Source organism: Podarcis muralis, chromosome 6 (genome assembly GCF_964188315.1).
Source record: "Podarcis muralis chromosome 6, rPodMur119.hap1.1, whole genome shotgun sequence".
Classification (NCBI taxonomy): Eukaryota; Metazoa; Chordata; class Lepidosauria; order Squamata; family Lacertidae; genus Podarcis; species Podarcis muralis.
In genome coordinates this window covers 90834445-90852308 of record NC_135660.1, presented here as the reverse complement: position 1 = coordinate 90852308, position 17864 = coordinate 90834445, and the positions used below count along the sequence as shown (strand labels likewise).

The 17864-nt window shown below is 43.4% G+C and overlaps 1 protein-coding gene across 2 annotated transcripts in view; it reads left to right on the top strand.

The window, feature by feature from the left end:
• The window catches only part of NSD2 (nuclear receptor binding SET domain protein 2), an 80195-nt gene that overhangs the window by 34800 nt on the left and 27531 nt on the right, over nt 1-17864 (top strand). For both annotated transcript variants that reach the window (XM_028728858.2, XM_028728860.2), the window contains 2 exons: nt 5018-5099; nt 6200-6315. In XM_028728858.2, the coding sequence (XP_028584691.1) occupies nt 5018-5099; nt 6200-6315 (198 nt within the window). The remainder of the gene's footprint in view (nt 1-5017; nt 5100-6199; nt 6316-17864) is intronic.

Sequence of the window (17864 nt, the reverse complement as noted above, 5' to 3'; positions counted from 1 at the left end):
ATATTTTCCGTCATCTCGAAGAAAGTCTTTGGTAATCTTCCTTCTTTAGATATTGTCTGTCTTTGTGCCTTGTCCATGTTTGTAGAAACCACTCCATTCATGTCCCCCATCATTATTATTTTGCAGTCGAGATAATCTAGTAAGGTCTCATGCAACTTCTTAAAAAATTCTGCCTTCCCATCATTTGGTGCATATACTCCAATTATCAAATATTTTTCCCCCTGGATCTGTACTTCAATTGCCAGGTATCTTCCTTCTTCATCCTTAAATTTTAACTTTGGGTCCAATTTTTCCTTTGCATAAATCACTACTCCTCTCTTTTTTACTTTATCGGAAGATATAAATTCTTGTCCCAGTCTTTTGTTCACCAACAATTTCCTGTGTGCTCTAGTTATGTGAGTTTCCTGTAGACATATCAGATCCAGTTGTTCCCTTTTCAAAATGTGGAAAACCTGTCGTTTTTTTCTGGGATGGTTCAAACCGTTGCAATTCCAGCTTAGAAGTTGCAGAGACATTTTGTTTGTTAAATGTTTGATCCTCCGACTGCTCCAAGTTTTTCTTCCTCTTCAGTTGGCAGTTGTGGTAGTCCAAATGATAGATTTGCAATGTCTGTTAGCCCTCCTCCTTCTGGTGTTAATCCTTGCCCTTCTCTTGCCGGATCCACCGTACCTTTCTGTAGGTCCTCTAGGTTTCTCTCCAAAAAGTACTCTTTCTCCTGTACTGTTCTTATTCTTACTTTCTTCCCTTTGTAGTTAAAGGACAACCCCTGTGGGAATTCCCACCTGAAAGGTATGAAGTTCTTCCTCAGCAAATTGGCAAGATCTCTATAAAAGGTCCTCACTTCCAAGATGTATTTAGGGATGTCCTTAAAGATTTGGACTTGAATGTTTCCAATCACCAAAGCTTTTTGGTAATGAAGGTTCAGTATCTTGTCTCTTTCCTCTTTGGTTCTAAAGGTGATCAGACAATCCCTTGACTTCTTGCTTTGCTTTCTACCAAGTCTGAAAGCAGTTGTTATCCCCACTTCATCTTCCTCCAGATCTTCTTGCCAGTTTTCCAGAATTGCCTCTGTGAGAAATTCCGCCAGATTGTCCTCTTCTTTCTCTGGAACCTGTCTAAATTTCAGATTTCGTTCTTTCCGTTGTAATTCCAGTAAGGAGAGGGCCGCTTCATGCTCATTCACCTTTTTCTCAATCGGCACAAGTCTTTCCTGTGTCTCACCTGCGACAGATTTTGCACTCTCTGCAATTTTCCTTGTTTCTGAAGATTCCTGAATCAGTCTATTTATAGATTCTGTATTTGTTGCCACTGATGTGGTATTCAAATCCAATCTTGCTGTAAGTTCTGTCAATTTCTTTGAATTTTCTGCTGATTGCTTTGTTAAGGCCTCAAGGGATTGATTTATTTTAAGCAGTGCCTGTGTCATAGGTTCCATTGATGCTGCTGTCCCAGTGTCTGGTGCAGGCACTGTGTTGCCAGAGATTGAGCCTCTTTTCTTTTGTGTTAGTTTAGCTTTAGATCTGGTTCTTATCTCCTCTGCCGTGCCACTCATATCCCAAGGCCGTTCTCACAGGAAAAACTTGCAATGGAAAATCCCAGTATTAGTCAGTTACTTTACAATTTTTTCCCTCTTAGCCCTCAAGAGGGAGCAGTTAAAAGTTTCCAAGTTAGAAACAACAAAGAGACAGAAAGCCGGATGTAGAAAATCTCAAGTCCGCCATTAAAGTTGTAAAACTTTTTCTCCAATTTAAATTTGGTTAGTCCAATATCAGTAACAAAGTCCCATTTAAATCTTAAATGTCTTAAAATTTTTCCACCATTTAAGGTATAGTCTATATCCACTTCAAAGTTGTTTTAAAGAACAGTTTTCCCGGTGTTAATTCCTGGCAGGTCGTCCCGGGGATCAGAGCAGTGAAAAACTTTGTTTCCCTTTAAATTAAAAGTATCTTCGCAAGACTGTCTTTTTTCCCCCTTCTCCTGCCAATCTGGAGGGGAGAGATACTTTTGACAGCTCAGGTTTGACAGTTCGCAACTAAGTCTCTAATAACTGCAGCGAGGTCTTTCGTTGCTTTAAATTCCTGCAGTCCGGGGGGGGCAGACTTCCTTATTTTTTGCCCTCCCGTTTTCAGCCAAATTTTCAATTTTTAAAGGTTCCTAATTTTTTCCCTTCTTACTCACGGGAATCCAGTCCAGATTTTCTTTTCAGGAAGGAATCGGCGCTCTCCGCTAATGGCGACGCGGCTTCACTCCGCAGGCTGGGTAGCGACTCTCAGCACCGCGCTCACTCCCGATGCCGCTCCGGAGCCTTTAAAAAGGCTCTTTCACAGTACCGGGGGGCGCAAAGGTGCCCACCGAGTCTCCTTGCTCTCAGGCTTCCGCGCCTGAGATTTTAGGGGTCCCCCGCTCGCCGTAGCGGGTAAGACCCGAACTTGCGGAGCAGTCCTTCTCCGGAGCTCGGAGGTAGGACCGCCATTAAGCGCTGGCACCGACCGGAATATGGAGCTTTTCAACACCAGCTTGTCCTTTTCAACAAGTGCAACTGTCTTTCTTTTAAAAAATGCTGTTGGTCACTTTGCTCCAGCAACAGCTTGTGTCTATGATTTGCCCAATAAAGCAATATAAAAGATCTTGCAGATATTTGTTGCATAATTCTGAGAAAACAGCCCTCCAATCTCAAGAGCCTTGCTTATAAGTATTTTGGCTTCCAAGAGGCCAGCTGCCTCTGCCTCTTCAGAATGCTGAAGGGCTCCATTCCACAAGAATCCCAACAGGAAGGAAAGCCTAGAACAAACTGGCTTTTGCCCCCCTGCTTAACCCCTTTTTTATTTATTTTTTAGCCACCAGTCTTTCCCTGCTCCTCCCCTGTCCAGGGAATAACTCCAGCCCTAACCCCTTCAGGAGCTGCTGCTGTGAGCTTGCCATACTTGGGGGTGGCAAGGGAAAGTACAGGTTGAGCAAACTCAGTGCTTCCTAGACTTCGCTGACAGATGGTGCGGCTGCAGGCAGGGAGCCCTCCAGGGCTTTGAATGGGCTGAAGCAGCCTCTGTAATCAGCCACATTAAGAACATCATACTGTCCCTGGTAGTGCAGCATCGTGGATAACATTGCAACGTCTTGGTGTTTCTGTCGGTGTGTGAGAGAGGGAAATTCTTTCCTTTGGTTTCAGTTTTGTGCTGTTCTTTACACTGGATTAGGGTGTCCATGTGTCCTCTTTTTCCAGGACACATTCTCTTTCTCAGGGGTAAAATTTATGTCCGGGTGGATTTTTTTAAATTTGCCAAAATGTCTCTGGCTATACTTTCTGGATGAGACATAGACGTAACTGATGGTTGAAGTTACAGGTAGGTAGCCGTGTTGGTCTGCCGTAGTCGAAACAAAATAAAAAAATTGCTTCCAGTAGCACCTTAAGAGACCAACTAAGTTTGTTATTGGTATGAGCTTTCGTGTGCTCATACCAATAACAAACTTAGTTGGTCTCTAAGGTGCTACTGGAAGCAATTTTTTAATGCTGGTTGAAGACTTGCCTTCTTGTTCTCTTCTCATGCTTTCTTCTTCTCTCCTCCTGTCCCCCTCAGCAATATATCGCAGATTCTATTCTTCTTTCTTTGGCGATCACTCGTAGCCAAGTAAGATTGTCTTCCATTAACACGGTTTTAACAATGAGTCTGTAAGTGACTGTGGAGGCCAATCCTGGATCCATACGTCCTTCCACAGAGGGGACATAGGTTTCTGGGCGGGAGTTGATCACAGTGTGGATTTGCCAAGCATGGCTTCCTCTTAGCACATTTCTCCCTTGCATCCTGAGTTCGAGTGTCTTCAAAGCCCATTACACCTTTGGTAAAGGCTGTTTGTTCTCCAGTTGGAGCGCTCTCAGGCAAATGTTTCCCAATTGTGGGTGTTTATACTACTTTTTAGGCACGCGGGTGGCGCTGTGGGTTAAACCACAGAGCCTAGGACTTGCTGATCAGAAGGTTGGCGGTTCGAATCCCCGCGACGGGGTGATCTCCTGTTGCTCAGTCCCAGCTCCTGCCAACCTAGCAGTTCGAAAGCACGTCAAAGTGCAAGTAGATAAATAGGTGGGAAGGTAAACGGCGTTTCCGTGCACTGCTCTGGTTCGCCAGAAGCGGCTTAGTCATGCTGGCCACATGACCCGGAAGCTGTACGCCGGCTCCCTCGGCCAATAAAGCGAGATGAGCGCCGCAACCCCGGAGTCGGCCACGACTGGACCTAATGGTCAGGGGTCCCTTTACCTTATACTACTTTTTAAAAATTTTGCCTTGAGACAGTCTTTAAACCTCTTTTGTTGACCACCAGCATTACACTTTCTATTTTTTAATTCGGAATAGAGTATTTGCTCTGGAAGACGATAATCAGGTATCCGCAGAACATGACCAGTAGGCGTATTTAAAATGAGAGTCATCATAGCATCCTCTTTTTTTGCTCTTCACAATCTGGCAACCATACACTGGAAATAAGTGAGCACCTTTTTGCGATGCAGTCTCTGCCACAATACTCGCTTTGTCCCTTTTTTATGAAATCAAAGCACATGGTTTTTTTTTTTTTAAAAAAGTCTTCATTGAGAATAGCATTGAGTGGCCTTAACTTAGTGAACACAATTTAATTTCATGCATAAATGGAACATTTCATAGTTTTATCAACTTGACTTAGTCAAAACACAGTTTAGCACCTTCTAAAATTCATTATAGAAACCCTTGATATAAGCACCAGTCAGATTTATGGTTACAAAAATACTGAGTTCTGGATAGACCATGCCTGCAACAGGTTTGTATAATACTAATACACCTTTAATAATACTAATAAATGATTGTTTTGACTGATAGTTTCTCACCTTCAAGAGATTCCATATAAATGAGATGGATGTGGTTTTTTTTTTACCTTTGTAGTATCTTCTGTAGTTTTGTATTACAAAGACATTTGCCTGGTAATGTCCACATTTATCCAGATTAGGTTTTTTATTTTTTCATTTCATTTCATTTTTATTTTTATTTCGTAACAGAGGGAGACAAGCAATGACAAAACAGCAAAAACAAACTCAGCTAAAGTCACAGAAACCTCTTCTTCACAAAAGAACCAGTCAGGTAATGTGGTCAGAACAAGCTTTGATGTAACATTTTCAATTAAATTCTTATAAATTCCAGTTGTTGAAGATTGCCAACTCCCTAGTTTGATGGGAAAATGTGGCTTTGTTTGAATGCTGGCATGAGTTGTTGTTTTCCTGTATTGCTGTTGTTGGCCCATATCTTCTTCTAATATTGTGAAGAATGGGATTCATTAGACATACCTGGTAAAGTAGAGTGCAGTGAACCCCACCCCTCAGTCATTCTATGGGCTAGTTTTTAACATGCCACAGGATTCTTTGGCTTGGACCTGGTGGCACACTTGGCAATGAACAGAGACCAGTTGTGTTTACACAAAGTGGGATCTTACTGCCCATTTGGCCCCTTGCATCTACAGTGCCACACAACACCAGACGTCATGTTGGAAGACCCCCTGGCCCTCTGAAACGGCTTTTACGAGACCAGAAACCTCTGTTCTGCTTGCAGTTCTTAGAATTCAAATTCAGACCTTTGTCATTCAATTTAGCATTGCGTTTTTCCATGCCGTTTTGTTAGATTTAGTTCGACAGAGCAGTGATGAGGAGTGGGAGGTAGAGAACCAGTCTCTAAAAGCTATTGGTCTAGATACACTTCCGTGACAGTGCAATCCTAGAAATGTGAGCTCAGAAGTAAGCCCCACTGTGCTCATGGAACATGCTTCAAGGTAAGAATGTATAGGATTGTTGCTTAAAAGAGAAATCTGGGTGTTCTAGTGTGGCATGTTTCACCACCATGGGGTTGTTTTTCAAACTATTTTATCCTTGAAAACAAATTTGCTAGTATTTTTTAAACCCCAGTTTCTACTTAATGGACAAATTGAGGAAAATCCAATACATGCTGCTCCACGTTCCATAGAATACAAATTAATTAACAAGGGACAAATGTGCAGACTTGTTTAACTGAAGTGTTTCTTAACTATGAGTGCCTTTTGAAAGTGCTCTACAGTTCAGTACTGCGGTAGTTTAAAAAGCCCGGTGTAAAAGGTTCCCACACATTTGAGGGGAGGTTATCTACAGAATTCGAGAAAATGCGTTAGAATTCCAAGTTCACCTTGTAAACAAATTATTTTGCCGCAATGACAGGTCTTTCAGATGCATGTAAGCCCCTGAAGAAGCGAAACCGGGCTTCAGCAGCAGAGCCGTCAGATCTTGCCTATAGCAAAACTTCATCTCCTTCAGCTTCCTTAACTGAGAACGAGGTAAAAATATGAATGAATAGTGGCGTTCAGATAAAACACCATAACTTCTTTTTTTAAAAACCATGTACAAAATCCACATAAAACAAGGCGATGAAATTTAGAGCGAGGCATTTCTGTTCTGTGAACACCTCTCCTGCACTTCACCGCCTCTCTTCTTGCAACACACTGGTAGACTGAGCTGTGCAAGGCAGGGAGAGGAGGAAGGGCTGGTGAATATCTGGCTCAGAAAGAAACCTCATCTCAGATGGGTCCAACAAAAGCATTCCTCATACCCAAATGCTCGGGAAGAGATACTCCTATAACATGCACAGTGTCTCCTGAAATAGCACTCTGGATAACTCAGTGCCACCCATGATTATCGTGACTTTCTTCCTTGGTCAGCCCCTTCTGTGTAGAACTGTGTATTGCTTTAAAACTATTAAAGGTAGAAGATTGAATTGAAAAGCACCTGGAAGAGCATACTTCAAGCTTCCGAGTCAGTATATAATACTTGGAATGTACATACAATTCAAGCTGTACTAGGACTAACGCAAGTTAAAATGTTGTGTAAAAATTGCAAAATCAAAGTTTGGCAACTTCTCTGAACATTTTAGAATATGTTTGTATGTTGGCGTATTAAGATATACTCAAAGCTAACCTGAAGGAGGGAAAAAACCCAACCAACTAAGGAGCTGCTTCACTTCCAAATGCATCTTATTCTGGTAAATTGTTACATAATTTCACATTAAATAGTATCATATTTATGCCATCTTGTGTTTATATCAATGTTTTATGGAACTAATTGGAATAACTAAGGTATGTATCACAATGTATACAACAGTGTAAGTGTACATAGATTGAATATTCTCTATAAAAAGTTAAACACTCTGTTCCAAGATTATAGTTTATTTCAACTACACAGAAAGCTGTGTAATTATTGTTGCAACAATGTAAATCACAGATTGCATGTATGGTTGCAATTTGCTGTAAATACAGACACGGTGTAACCAGCCTGGATAGCACAGTGCTGATAACACCAAGGTTGCCGTTTTGATTAGCTGCATATTCCTGCATTGCAGGGGGTTTGACTAGATTATCCTTGGGGCCCCTTCCAACTCTGATCCTATGTCTGGATAATGAATATGGCTCCTGAGAGAAGTAACAGAAGCTTCCCACCTCATTCCCTTCGCTTCCTAAACCGTTCCTTTGGATTTGGATTGTTGCTCTTGAACAAGGTGGGGTAGGGCTCAGGTTGTTGCTGGATCAGGCGGGAACCTATTTCTCAGCAGACGTGTAGAAGTGTTCTGTTTGGATCCAAGTCATTATTTTTAGATAATTCTGTAAACGAACTGAACTAATATTCAGTTTGGGCCGTGCAACTTTAAGCCTCTCTTAGCTGGAGTCTGGGCTGGCTCTGGTTGCTTCGTATCCCCCACTCAGCTCTTGGTGTCCAGGCCCTCCTTTTGGACAGGAGAACAATCTTCAGTGTCACAGGTAGCATTTTCAGTGTAGCAAGTCTGAAGGTCTGAAAAATACTCATATAGACTTGGTTGACTGAACTACATCTGGCATGGTTTTCGATTGCACCTTCCCTTCCTCTGACTCCTTTTCCCTTTGGGCATTTGAAAGAGCCTACACTTCAGGCATACTGAAGTTTCTAGGTGTACAAATTATTCTGGGAGACAACAGCAGCTCTCACAGTGGCCCTAGGAGGAAACACTACAGGTGGAATGTCTGAAGACCTGATCAGTTCCATGATCAGTTCAATTACTCCAGTGCTGGATATCTCACCTATTTGAGATGAGAATTACCTAGCGTAGATGATGATCATGGATTCCTGGCTCAATAGCTGGGGAAGTAGTTTTGAGAAGGAAACTGATGCTATAATGGCAATTTCCTGAAGCTGAGGGAGATTGTGGTGGCAGCTTGTTAGTACTTCTCAAGGCAAATGGAGGGACGTTGTGTTGCATCATGCGGACAGACAGCAAAGATCATTGTCACAATCTCTCCTAAATGAAGGCCTTCTGCTCTTCTGGGGTCCTGCAGGCAGTGGCCCTAAATACTTAATGAACAAACACCAATCTATTGGTTTCTGAATTCCAGAGAATACCCTTAGAGTAGTGACCAAGGTTGTGTAAGTGGTGATGTGACTTTTTCTTCTCTGTTTAGCAATCCACTGATACTTTTTTTCATTAGGAGAAGTAATAAGAGACAGTCAACCCACTAAGGGCAGATTGGCCAGTTGATTTCATAGACACCTTTCCTCCATTTCTTTATATCTCCTAGGCTAGCATAAAAGTTCTGTGAGCAGCAGGTAGGGATGTTCCTTATTGCTGCAATGTGCTGAGGAGACCATGGTTCTCAGATTTTGTGAGTTCCAACATCCTCATGGCTCAGTCATGCACCAGAATCAAAAGTATAAGCATTTAACTGCTTGGAGGTTGAAAAGAACCTCCCCCTAACCCATGATTACTCCAAACATGTGTTTGGTACATTTCTGGCTTGTTCTGTGACCAATAGTTCGTGGGATTGCAAGAAAGGATTCATCAGCAGGTTGGGTGGGTCTAGTAAGATCTCTTATAGAAGGGGTTTTGGAAGTCCTGGAGTTTCTGCAGGACAGTCTTAACACATTTTGCAGACAGGCTTCGGCTTTGGCTAACATTGTAGGCCCCTTGACATCTCCAGCTTCGCACTCACAAGTGCACCAGCTTCTGAGAACAGTGTTCCGCATTTTTCCTGCAGCTTGTATAGTCCTTGTCTATCATAGTTCTGTGGGCACTAGCCAAAGCTCTTTCCAAGCTGTTAAAATTTTACATTTGTGTATGTGAATTTCCGTCCTGCTCTGCCTATACCAAAGGACAGTATACCTGCTCATGGCCTACTTCACTACAAAAGTGTGGCCGTATGCTAAACAGTGAGATTTATTTTTATACCTTGCTTTTTAACCAAGGTTGACTGTCAGGGTAGTTTACCATCAGAATCCGCATAGTACAATATAGTTGGGATTATGTTAGAATGCGTGTAGCAGTCTCTTCTGGACACTGGTGATAAAGTACATGATCTAAGTCCTTTTCTAGACGGAAGGGCACTGTAGGAGCTACAGAACTGATTTGACGGGGCAAAGCCTTAATTAACAGAAATCTCTTTAAAATGGCTGTCAGGGAACTGCCATCAGTGCCGGAGGGAGAGAGAGAGCTCCAGAGGGATCCCAGAGAGCGTCCCGGGATTGGGAGAGGCAGCCCATCTTCTGGGGAAGGGAATCAGCTCAGCTCCAGTGGAGAAGGGGGGCAGATGGGGGAATCTGAGAGGGAGTCACATGACTCCTTGCCGGGAACCAGCGGGGGGAGGAAGGGTCCTCCGCTGCCTACGCCCTCCTTGCGCAGAAGGCTTCCGTGCAGGGAGAGTAGGAGGAGACTGGGTGTGAAAGAACTTCTATGTTGGAAGAAGTTTAAGAAACGCCCACTGACGGATTCTGCCAGCCATTGAGACAGCCACGGGTGAGTGGCTGTCCGGACAGTAAAGGTTCACTCAGGCAACCCAGCCAGGTGTTGGCACCGGCTTACGCACGAGCAACCCCTAGAACCATTGCAATGGCCCTTGGCAAAAGAGGTACCCATGGCATTTCTGGATCTTTGGTTAGGAAATACATTACCATTTGAAATGCATAAACCCGTCAATCAGTTTCCTAATGTGTGAAGATGTACACACAGGGCTCCGGGGAGCACTTGTGAGTAAGCAAGCCAGGGTGCCTTCGAGAATGTGGAAATGAATGGACAAACCACAGTAAAGCATTCTGTCCTGTGGGCAACCCCTGGATCACAGACCATATAAGTCCAACTGCTAGATTTTAGCGAGCCCTTGGGATCCCTTCCCACCCATCAGCTGTTAAGTGGGGAGCATAAAGTGTGCAACTGCAGTGCCTTCCTCTGGAAGATGATAAAAGCAGAGAGGAAACATCCCAGCAGAGAGGTATACTTGCGTTTCTTGAAAATACACAAAAAACATCCTTGCAGTCTGCAAATTGCATATATGCAATTATTGGGATGCAAACTGCATTTTGATGTTTGAGGCTTTGGATAGCTGCAAGAGAGGGCTCGCTGTTCAACTGTGCATTTTTTATTTTTTGCATTCTTCTGAAATTTCTGAGGTTGGTTGGTTGGTTGGTTTTCCCCTGTTATGCAGTCATAATAAGATAAAGTGTGTTTCAGAGCTTTTTAAAATAACCTTCATAAAGACAGCTATGGATAAAATGGAAGAGGAAAGTTGAGAGTGCAGTTAAAAATACATCTATCTTACCATGGACCATCACTGTATTCAGATCTGGCACTTGTATATGGGAGTGTGGCTCCTGACAGCTTCCCATCCAAGTAATGTATCCCTCCTTCGCCCTGAACTAATGAGCCAGAGATACTCAGTGCTAGTCTTTTGAAAGAGAGAAACGTGTATCTATGACGCCGTGAACTCTTGGTCTAACAACTTCGAATTTGCAGGATCTGCAGTTCCTGCCTCTTCCCTCTGAAGATGGCAGTCTAGAATCTGGACCGTGTAGCTTGGAAGATGTGTCTTTATAGATAAATTCACAATCATGGGTTGGGTATTACTTTTTGGTAATTGGTGAAGGAAATGCCCAACCTGAATATTTGAAATCCTTGCTATTTTTAAATGTACCTGTGCTAGACGCCCTATGACCCTTGAGTGGCAAAATGAGGATTCTGTTCTTGTGAATTTATGTGGATTTATGTCCATTTGGGAAGAAAGGGCTTATCTGTGCCTACCCTCTCTTGGTTCTGCTCCCTTTCATGGTCTTATTCTTTCTGGGCTTTATAAGGTTGAATTATTTCCCCTAGTGCCTGGTCACTAGGTTATCATGTGTTCATTGAAAGCTGTACAGCATCTCTAAAATTACTGAAGTTTCTTATACTGTTAGAACTTTTCTCCGTGAGCTCCATTTCATCAGTTACATTTTAGGCTAGTGGTTCTCAAAACATTTTGCAGCAGCAGAACCTTTCACTTTGAACAAAACTTCAATGGAACCCATGCAGCAAATTGATTTTAAAATGATTTTTGCTCCTCGCTGCTTCACCACTCCCCCGCGCAGTAACCTTCAGCAACAAACGGCAATGGAAAACCAGTGCTTTTCAATTCCTGGAAAGCACAGCAAGGGAAGGAGAGAAGGAGAAGGGATTCCCAGGACAGTTCTCCTGCCCCGGTAGTGCATTTAATCTCTTTGACTGTTGCAAAAATGGAAATTGCACATTGTTTGCAATTGTCCGCCCTTACAAATACCTCCTTTTGGGCAAAGGTGATGGAGAGGGTTGTGGGGGAGCAGCTGCAAGCATTCTTGGGTGACACAGACTATTAATATCCATTCCAGTGTGGGTCCAGTGCTGGCCAGAGCAAGATGGGAGGAGCACGACTTCGCTCCTGGTTCTTGATCTCTTGTCGGCTTTTGATGCTGTAGTCCGTTGTGTGTTCTTGAATGAGAATTGGGTGCAGAGTAGCATTAGGAGAGTTCCTTTAAGTGCCACTGAATATCTATCCGAAGCTGTTGGGAGGAGTCATTAGGAGTTTGGGGGCAAGGCGCCACCAGTATGCTGATGACACTCAGCTCTTGTTTCTCCATAACATCCGAATCGGGAGAGGCCAGGCGGCCCTTGGACCAATGCTTGGATGCAATGGTGAAGTGGATGAGGAAGAACAAGCTGAGCTTTGAATCCTGAGAAGACAGAGGCACTGTTGGTGAGTGGTTCCCATGTCTGAGAAATTAGTCAGTTGCCTGCCCTAGATGGCTTGCACTCCTCCTGAAGGAGCAGGTTCACGGCCTGGGGGTACTTCTGTATCCAGCTCTGTCGCTGGTGGCCAAGGTTGCCTCCGTGGCTAGAATTGCAGTCGGTATGACAGCTACGATCATTCCTGGGAAAGCTTGGCCAACATGGTTCATTGCAAGCTTTGAACTGTTTCCTTGCAAAACCAAGATCTGCTCCTTGAAGGGCCGGTCGTTTTGTGCCTGAGTGATACGCTGCTGCTCAGACAGAGAAGACGTTTGTCTCAGCTCCTCCTCCTCCCCTGTTAGTTGCCGTGACTCAATTTCTCCCTGCGGTGGGGGTTGCCGCACAGCTGAAAAGCAGATCAGCAGCTCCTCCTCCTGGCTAGCTACCATGGTGCTACATAGTGAGTAAGGCTCCTGGATCATCCCGCTCTCCCATTCCTGCTTCAAAACCCTTAGAAATAAATCAGAGCAGGCAGGAGACAGTGTTCACCAGCAGTAGGAATGCTCAAGAATGCAATTAATTTTTAGGGGACAAAGGAAAAGGAAATAATTTTCAACACGTTTCTGGGTTAGGCTTCCAAAGACGGAAAGTATGTCTGATTGAGAAGCTTACTTGTGTTAGTATCAATTCTAGGCTGCCTGCCTCTAGAGTTGCCCTATTACAAGGGAATATTGTGCCAGTCTAGCACTTTTGCATCTGTTTCCTCATTCTTGTTAGGTCTGTTAGGTAATAGTTAACCTAGGCAGATAATACAGATTTCCTATCAATAAAGCAGGAGTTACTTGCTACCTTCCTTCCTGTTAATTTGATTTCCCACCTGCCCTTCGCCATAAGGCCCTAGGGTTGTATTGGGCACTGTATTCAAAAATGGGTAATTTGCAGGTGTCGACTGCATTGGGTGTTGTGATACACTGTGCTATTGTTAAGTTTCACAAGCACTGCAAATAGGCAATGTGAACCTCTTGATTCCCATGACCCTTTTGAGGTTATCAGACTAAACAGATATTTTTCTTTGCCTTGCTCCTGGGTTGCTTTGCTTTATCAGCTTTTGTCAGCGGCATATAGTGATCTTGTGTATTCTACCAATTTTTATGTGAACAGCAAGGCTTGTTAAATTTTGTCTTGAAAGTGAAGGGTGTGGTTGTTTTTTTCAGATTTCCTTTCCTGAATATCTTAAGCCAGGGGTCAGCAACCCGTGGCTCCGGAGCCGCATGTGGCTCTTTTACACCTTTGCCACGGCTCCGGGGTGGATACTAGCGAGGGGAGGAGGCGCATTGTGTGCCCCGACACTCCCCACTGTTTTAAATGTCGCAATGGTTTTGCGGCTCCCAGTTTTTTTTCTTCGGTCCAAGTGGCTCTTTTTGTCTTAAAGGTTGCAGACCCCTGTCTTAAGCAAAGAAAATATTTGGCAGTTCATTTTTTTTAAGGTATATTCAGATATTCCTATCCTCTTCAAGCCAACATACTTCTTGTCTGTAGCAAAGTATACCACATGGAATTTGACAAGATAAGCCATTAAACCCCTTAGGCTTCAACAGTTGTTTTTGTGTTATATGGGTAGATCTTATCTTACATGAGGATTAGGTTCCTGGGGACGGCGCGTCAAACGTTGTCAAGGGCAAAAGCTGGATAATTCCATTGGCTAAACAGCACTGTTAGTGTCTGAAAAATGAGAGTTTTGAGTTCTATGGTTCAATATATCCCGTAGGAGGGGATGCCATCTTGCTGCATCCAAATTGTAAATGACATTTTAGTTGCGTTTTGACTGCAAACCTTCATGGTAAAATCAGCCAGAAAATTATTTTGTATGATAACTTATTTTAGAAAAGTAGTCTGTACCACATCATTTCCTATATTAATAGGAAATGCCAAATGAGTGTTATGTGCATGCACAGTTATGTGTGTTTCTGCAACATGCTAAAACTTGTTTGTTATCTAACACGTACTGTACTTTTCTTTCCTGCACATAACATCATCCAGCAATAAATATGAATAAGAACCAACAAAGCTTCTATGAGTGTCCCAAGTCTCATTTTTGTAGCCTTCTTTCTATAGTAATAATTGTAGCCCCTTTCGCCAAATGCCCAGGCAGGCCAGTGTGATTCTTCATTGCTCCCCTTATGTTTCCCTAAATGCCTCCACTTTGCCACTGCTCTCAGTTCCTCAGATTTCAGTTCACTTTGTGAACTTTGTGGTTTCACCTCTGTAGTACTCTTTTTCTAATGGCCAAATGCGCTGGCCAAAGAAAGACGTTAAACGCATCTTGGCATTTAATGCACAAGCAAAGAGCTACTGGATAGGGTATTGATATTTACCGGGAGTGTGGCTGGCCAGTAAGGTTAGGTGAGGAGCCCAGTTTGTTAGTACAGGTTGTTTGGAATAACTATCTATCTCTGTTGTTCTGTGGTTTTAAACATAGGTTTTATAGGAAGGGCCGTAGCTCAGTATAGATCACCTGCTGCTTTGCATGCTGGGTTCAATCCCTGGTATCTCCAGGTAGGTCTGGGAGATAATCTTGCTTTGAAACCCTAGATGGACCCAATGGTCTGACTCAGTATAATGGAGATTCCTAGGTTCCTATAGTTACAGATTAAAATGTTTTCTGGCTCCTACTTTAGAGATTTTAAATTTCTAAAATCTCTATAATATTACTTTGCCATTATGCTCTTTTCACTGTAGGTTGTATTGCATATGAAATACTGAATTACTAACAATAACGAAAGCTGCTATATAAACCAAGCTGTCATATATTTAAAATGGTCTATGTGGTTGACGCTACAGTTCTGGCATTTGCTTTAGAGCCTGGCTGGCTCCAGAGATTGATATGGCTGGGCAAATGCAAGGGCCTAGCTTATAAAAATTCTCTTGATGTATTTCGTTATTTGGCAGGCTTTTTGGAGATTTAAAGATGAAGGCTGGATATAGGGCCATTTCTCTGTCCAAAACCACCTAGTGAGGTGAGATTCAAACTGAAAATTTCCCAATTCCTATAGTTTAAGATATTCCAAATGTGTACCATAAATTCCTGGTGCTGCATTTTAAATTCATACTAGACATTAATTTTTATTTACCGTATTTTTTGCTCTATAAGACTCACTTTTTCCCCTCCTAAAAAGTAAGGGGAAATGTGTGTGCGTCTTATGGAGCGAATGCAAGCTGCGCAGCTATCCCGGAAGCCAGAACAGCAAGAGGGATTGCTGCTTTCACTGCGCAGCGATCCCTCTTGCTGTTCTGGCTTCTGAGATTCAGAATATTTTTTTCCTTGTTTTCCTCCTCCAAAAACTAGGTGCGTCTTGTGGTCTGGTGCATCTTATAGAGCGAAAAATCATGGTAGTTCTGACATTTTTTGTTGTTTCTTCTACCCTAGCAGACGTGGAAATGGGCATAGCTTGGGTGCAGGCTTCGGTTCATGCGTATGCATTTGGACAGCATTTTGTATCTTCTTAGTGCTTGTCCAGTTGGCAGCGAACTCTTAATGTGGATGAAGTTGTGTATCTTCATTTTAGGAACCAGTAGTATGACTAGCCGTGTGCAACTAGAGCTGGGTGCGTTGTCTGTCCAGGCGTGTTTAAAAGGTTTCAAAAATTGAACGGTACTTGTTTGTCATGTTCACTGTTCTCCTAAAGGTAAAGTAAAGGGACCCCTGACCATTAGGTCCAGTCGTGGCCGACTCTGGGGTTGCGGCGCTCATCTCGCTTTATTGGCCGAGGGAGCCGGCGTACAGCTTCCGGGTCATGTGGCCAGCATGACTAAGCCGCTTCTGGCGAACCAGAGCAGCCCACGGAAACGCCGTTTACCTTCCCGCCGGAGCAGTACCTATTTATCTACTTGCACTTGGACATGCTTTCGAACTGCTAGGTTGGCAGGAGCAGGGACTGAGCAACGGGAGCTCACCCCGTTGTGGGGATTTGAACTGCCAACCTTCTGATCAGCAAGTTCTAGGCTCTGTGGTTTAACCCACAGCCCCACCTGCGTCCCCCACTGTTCTCCTATATTAGCCCAAATCTTATATGACATTTGCAGTACATTCAATAGACTTTCGGAGATGACACTTGAAAGTAAATAGAGGATTGTTTACACAATAAGCAGTTTATTTAAACCATAGATGTGCTGCCCTTTGCTTCGTGCCAGAAATCCAAGATGGCTAACTAGAAGGCTTAGCATTGCAATATAGCATAATTTAAATACTGTGGAATTAATTTTTTTTTTTTAAATCCAGATTGCATCAGTGCAACAATAAAACGATGTAAAAAATTACGCCTAACCCTAACAACAAAAGCCTTCTTAAAATGAAAGCTCTTACTTACTTTTAAAGAAGGGAGAGTTGAGGTTACATCAAACCTCCCTGAGGCGGAAAAAGTCTGAATATTATCACCAAAAAAGATGTCTAATTTCAGAGAGTAGGGGGAGCAAGGCTTTGATGATGACTTAAGCATCTGAACAGGTTCATACTGGGGACAAGTGGTCTCTTTCAGTTATCTGGCTCCAGACCATTTTCAGATTTTATAGGTTAATGCTAGCCCTTTGAATTGGGTCAGAAAAACAGCTGGAAGCCCATGAAGTGCACGTTCTTATTTTTATTCTATGTACACTACTATTACTATATCTATCTATCATCTCTCTCTCTCTCCAGCTTTTGTATCCTGTTGCATAACACAAAGGTCTGCGCAACTTACAATAGAAATAATGTAAATATAAAACATAAAGCATAAAATCAAAGCGAAACAAATGCAGCAAAAACATTTGAACACAGCACCCTCAAGATTATTATTTAATTTAAAACTGAGAGGCCTGGAGCACACAATTTTTTTGGAAGGCATGAGTAAACAGACAGATGTTCAGCTGGGGCCAGAATGGCCACACAGACTATGCCAGGCTAGCTTCCCTGAAAAGGCTGTGTACTGTAACTGGTATTAAAAAAAGGTAAAGGACCCCTGACAGTTAAGTCCAGTCGTGAACAACTCTGGGGTTGCAGCACTCGTCTCGCTGTACTGGCCAAGGGAGCTGGTTTTTGTCCGCAGACAGTTTTTCCGGGTCATGTGGCTAGCATGACTAAGCCACTTCTAGCGAAACCAGAGCAGCGCACGGAAACACCATTTACCTTCCCGCCGGAGCGGTACCTATTTGTCTACTTGCACTTTGATGTGCTTTCGAACTGCTAGGTTGGCAGGAGCAGGGACCGAGCAACGGGAGCTCACTCCATCGTGGGGATTCAAACCGCCAACCTTCCAATTGGCAAGACCTAGGCTCAGTGGTTTAGACCACAGCGCCACCCGCGTCCCTAGTTCCACCCGCTACATACCGTTTACATGGTAGTGTTCTGTAAATAATGCCTTCCCTTAATACATTTCTTTGTACACTTCATGCAAAGGTGGAAAAGTGGTTTAGACCACAGCGTATGGCCATTACCAAAACCAACCTCTTCCTGCTGCTAACCTGCCTTAAGTCATTTGGGGTGAGGAAGATGCACCCCAAGCAGGGTCTCCAAAGAGGACCTTAAGTTTTGTGTAGCTAAATATGGGAGAAGGTGGTCTTTCAGGTAACCTCATCCCAAACCACTTAGGGATTTAAAGATGAAAGCCAATATTTCATTTTGGGCCCAGAAATGGACTGGAAGCCATCACAGCTGACAAAGCACAGTTTCTAGAGACTTACTTTTATAGGCAGCCCTACATACAATACAGGGGACGCGGGTGGCGCTGTGGGTTAAACCACAGAGCCTAGGACTTGCTGATCAGAAGGTTGGCGGTTCGAATCCCCGCGACAGGGTGAGCTCCCGTTGCTCGGTCCCCGCTCCTG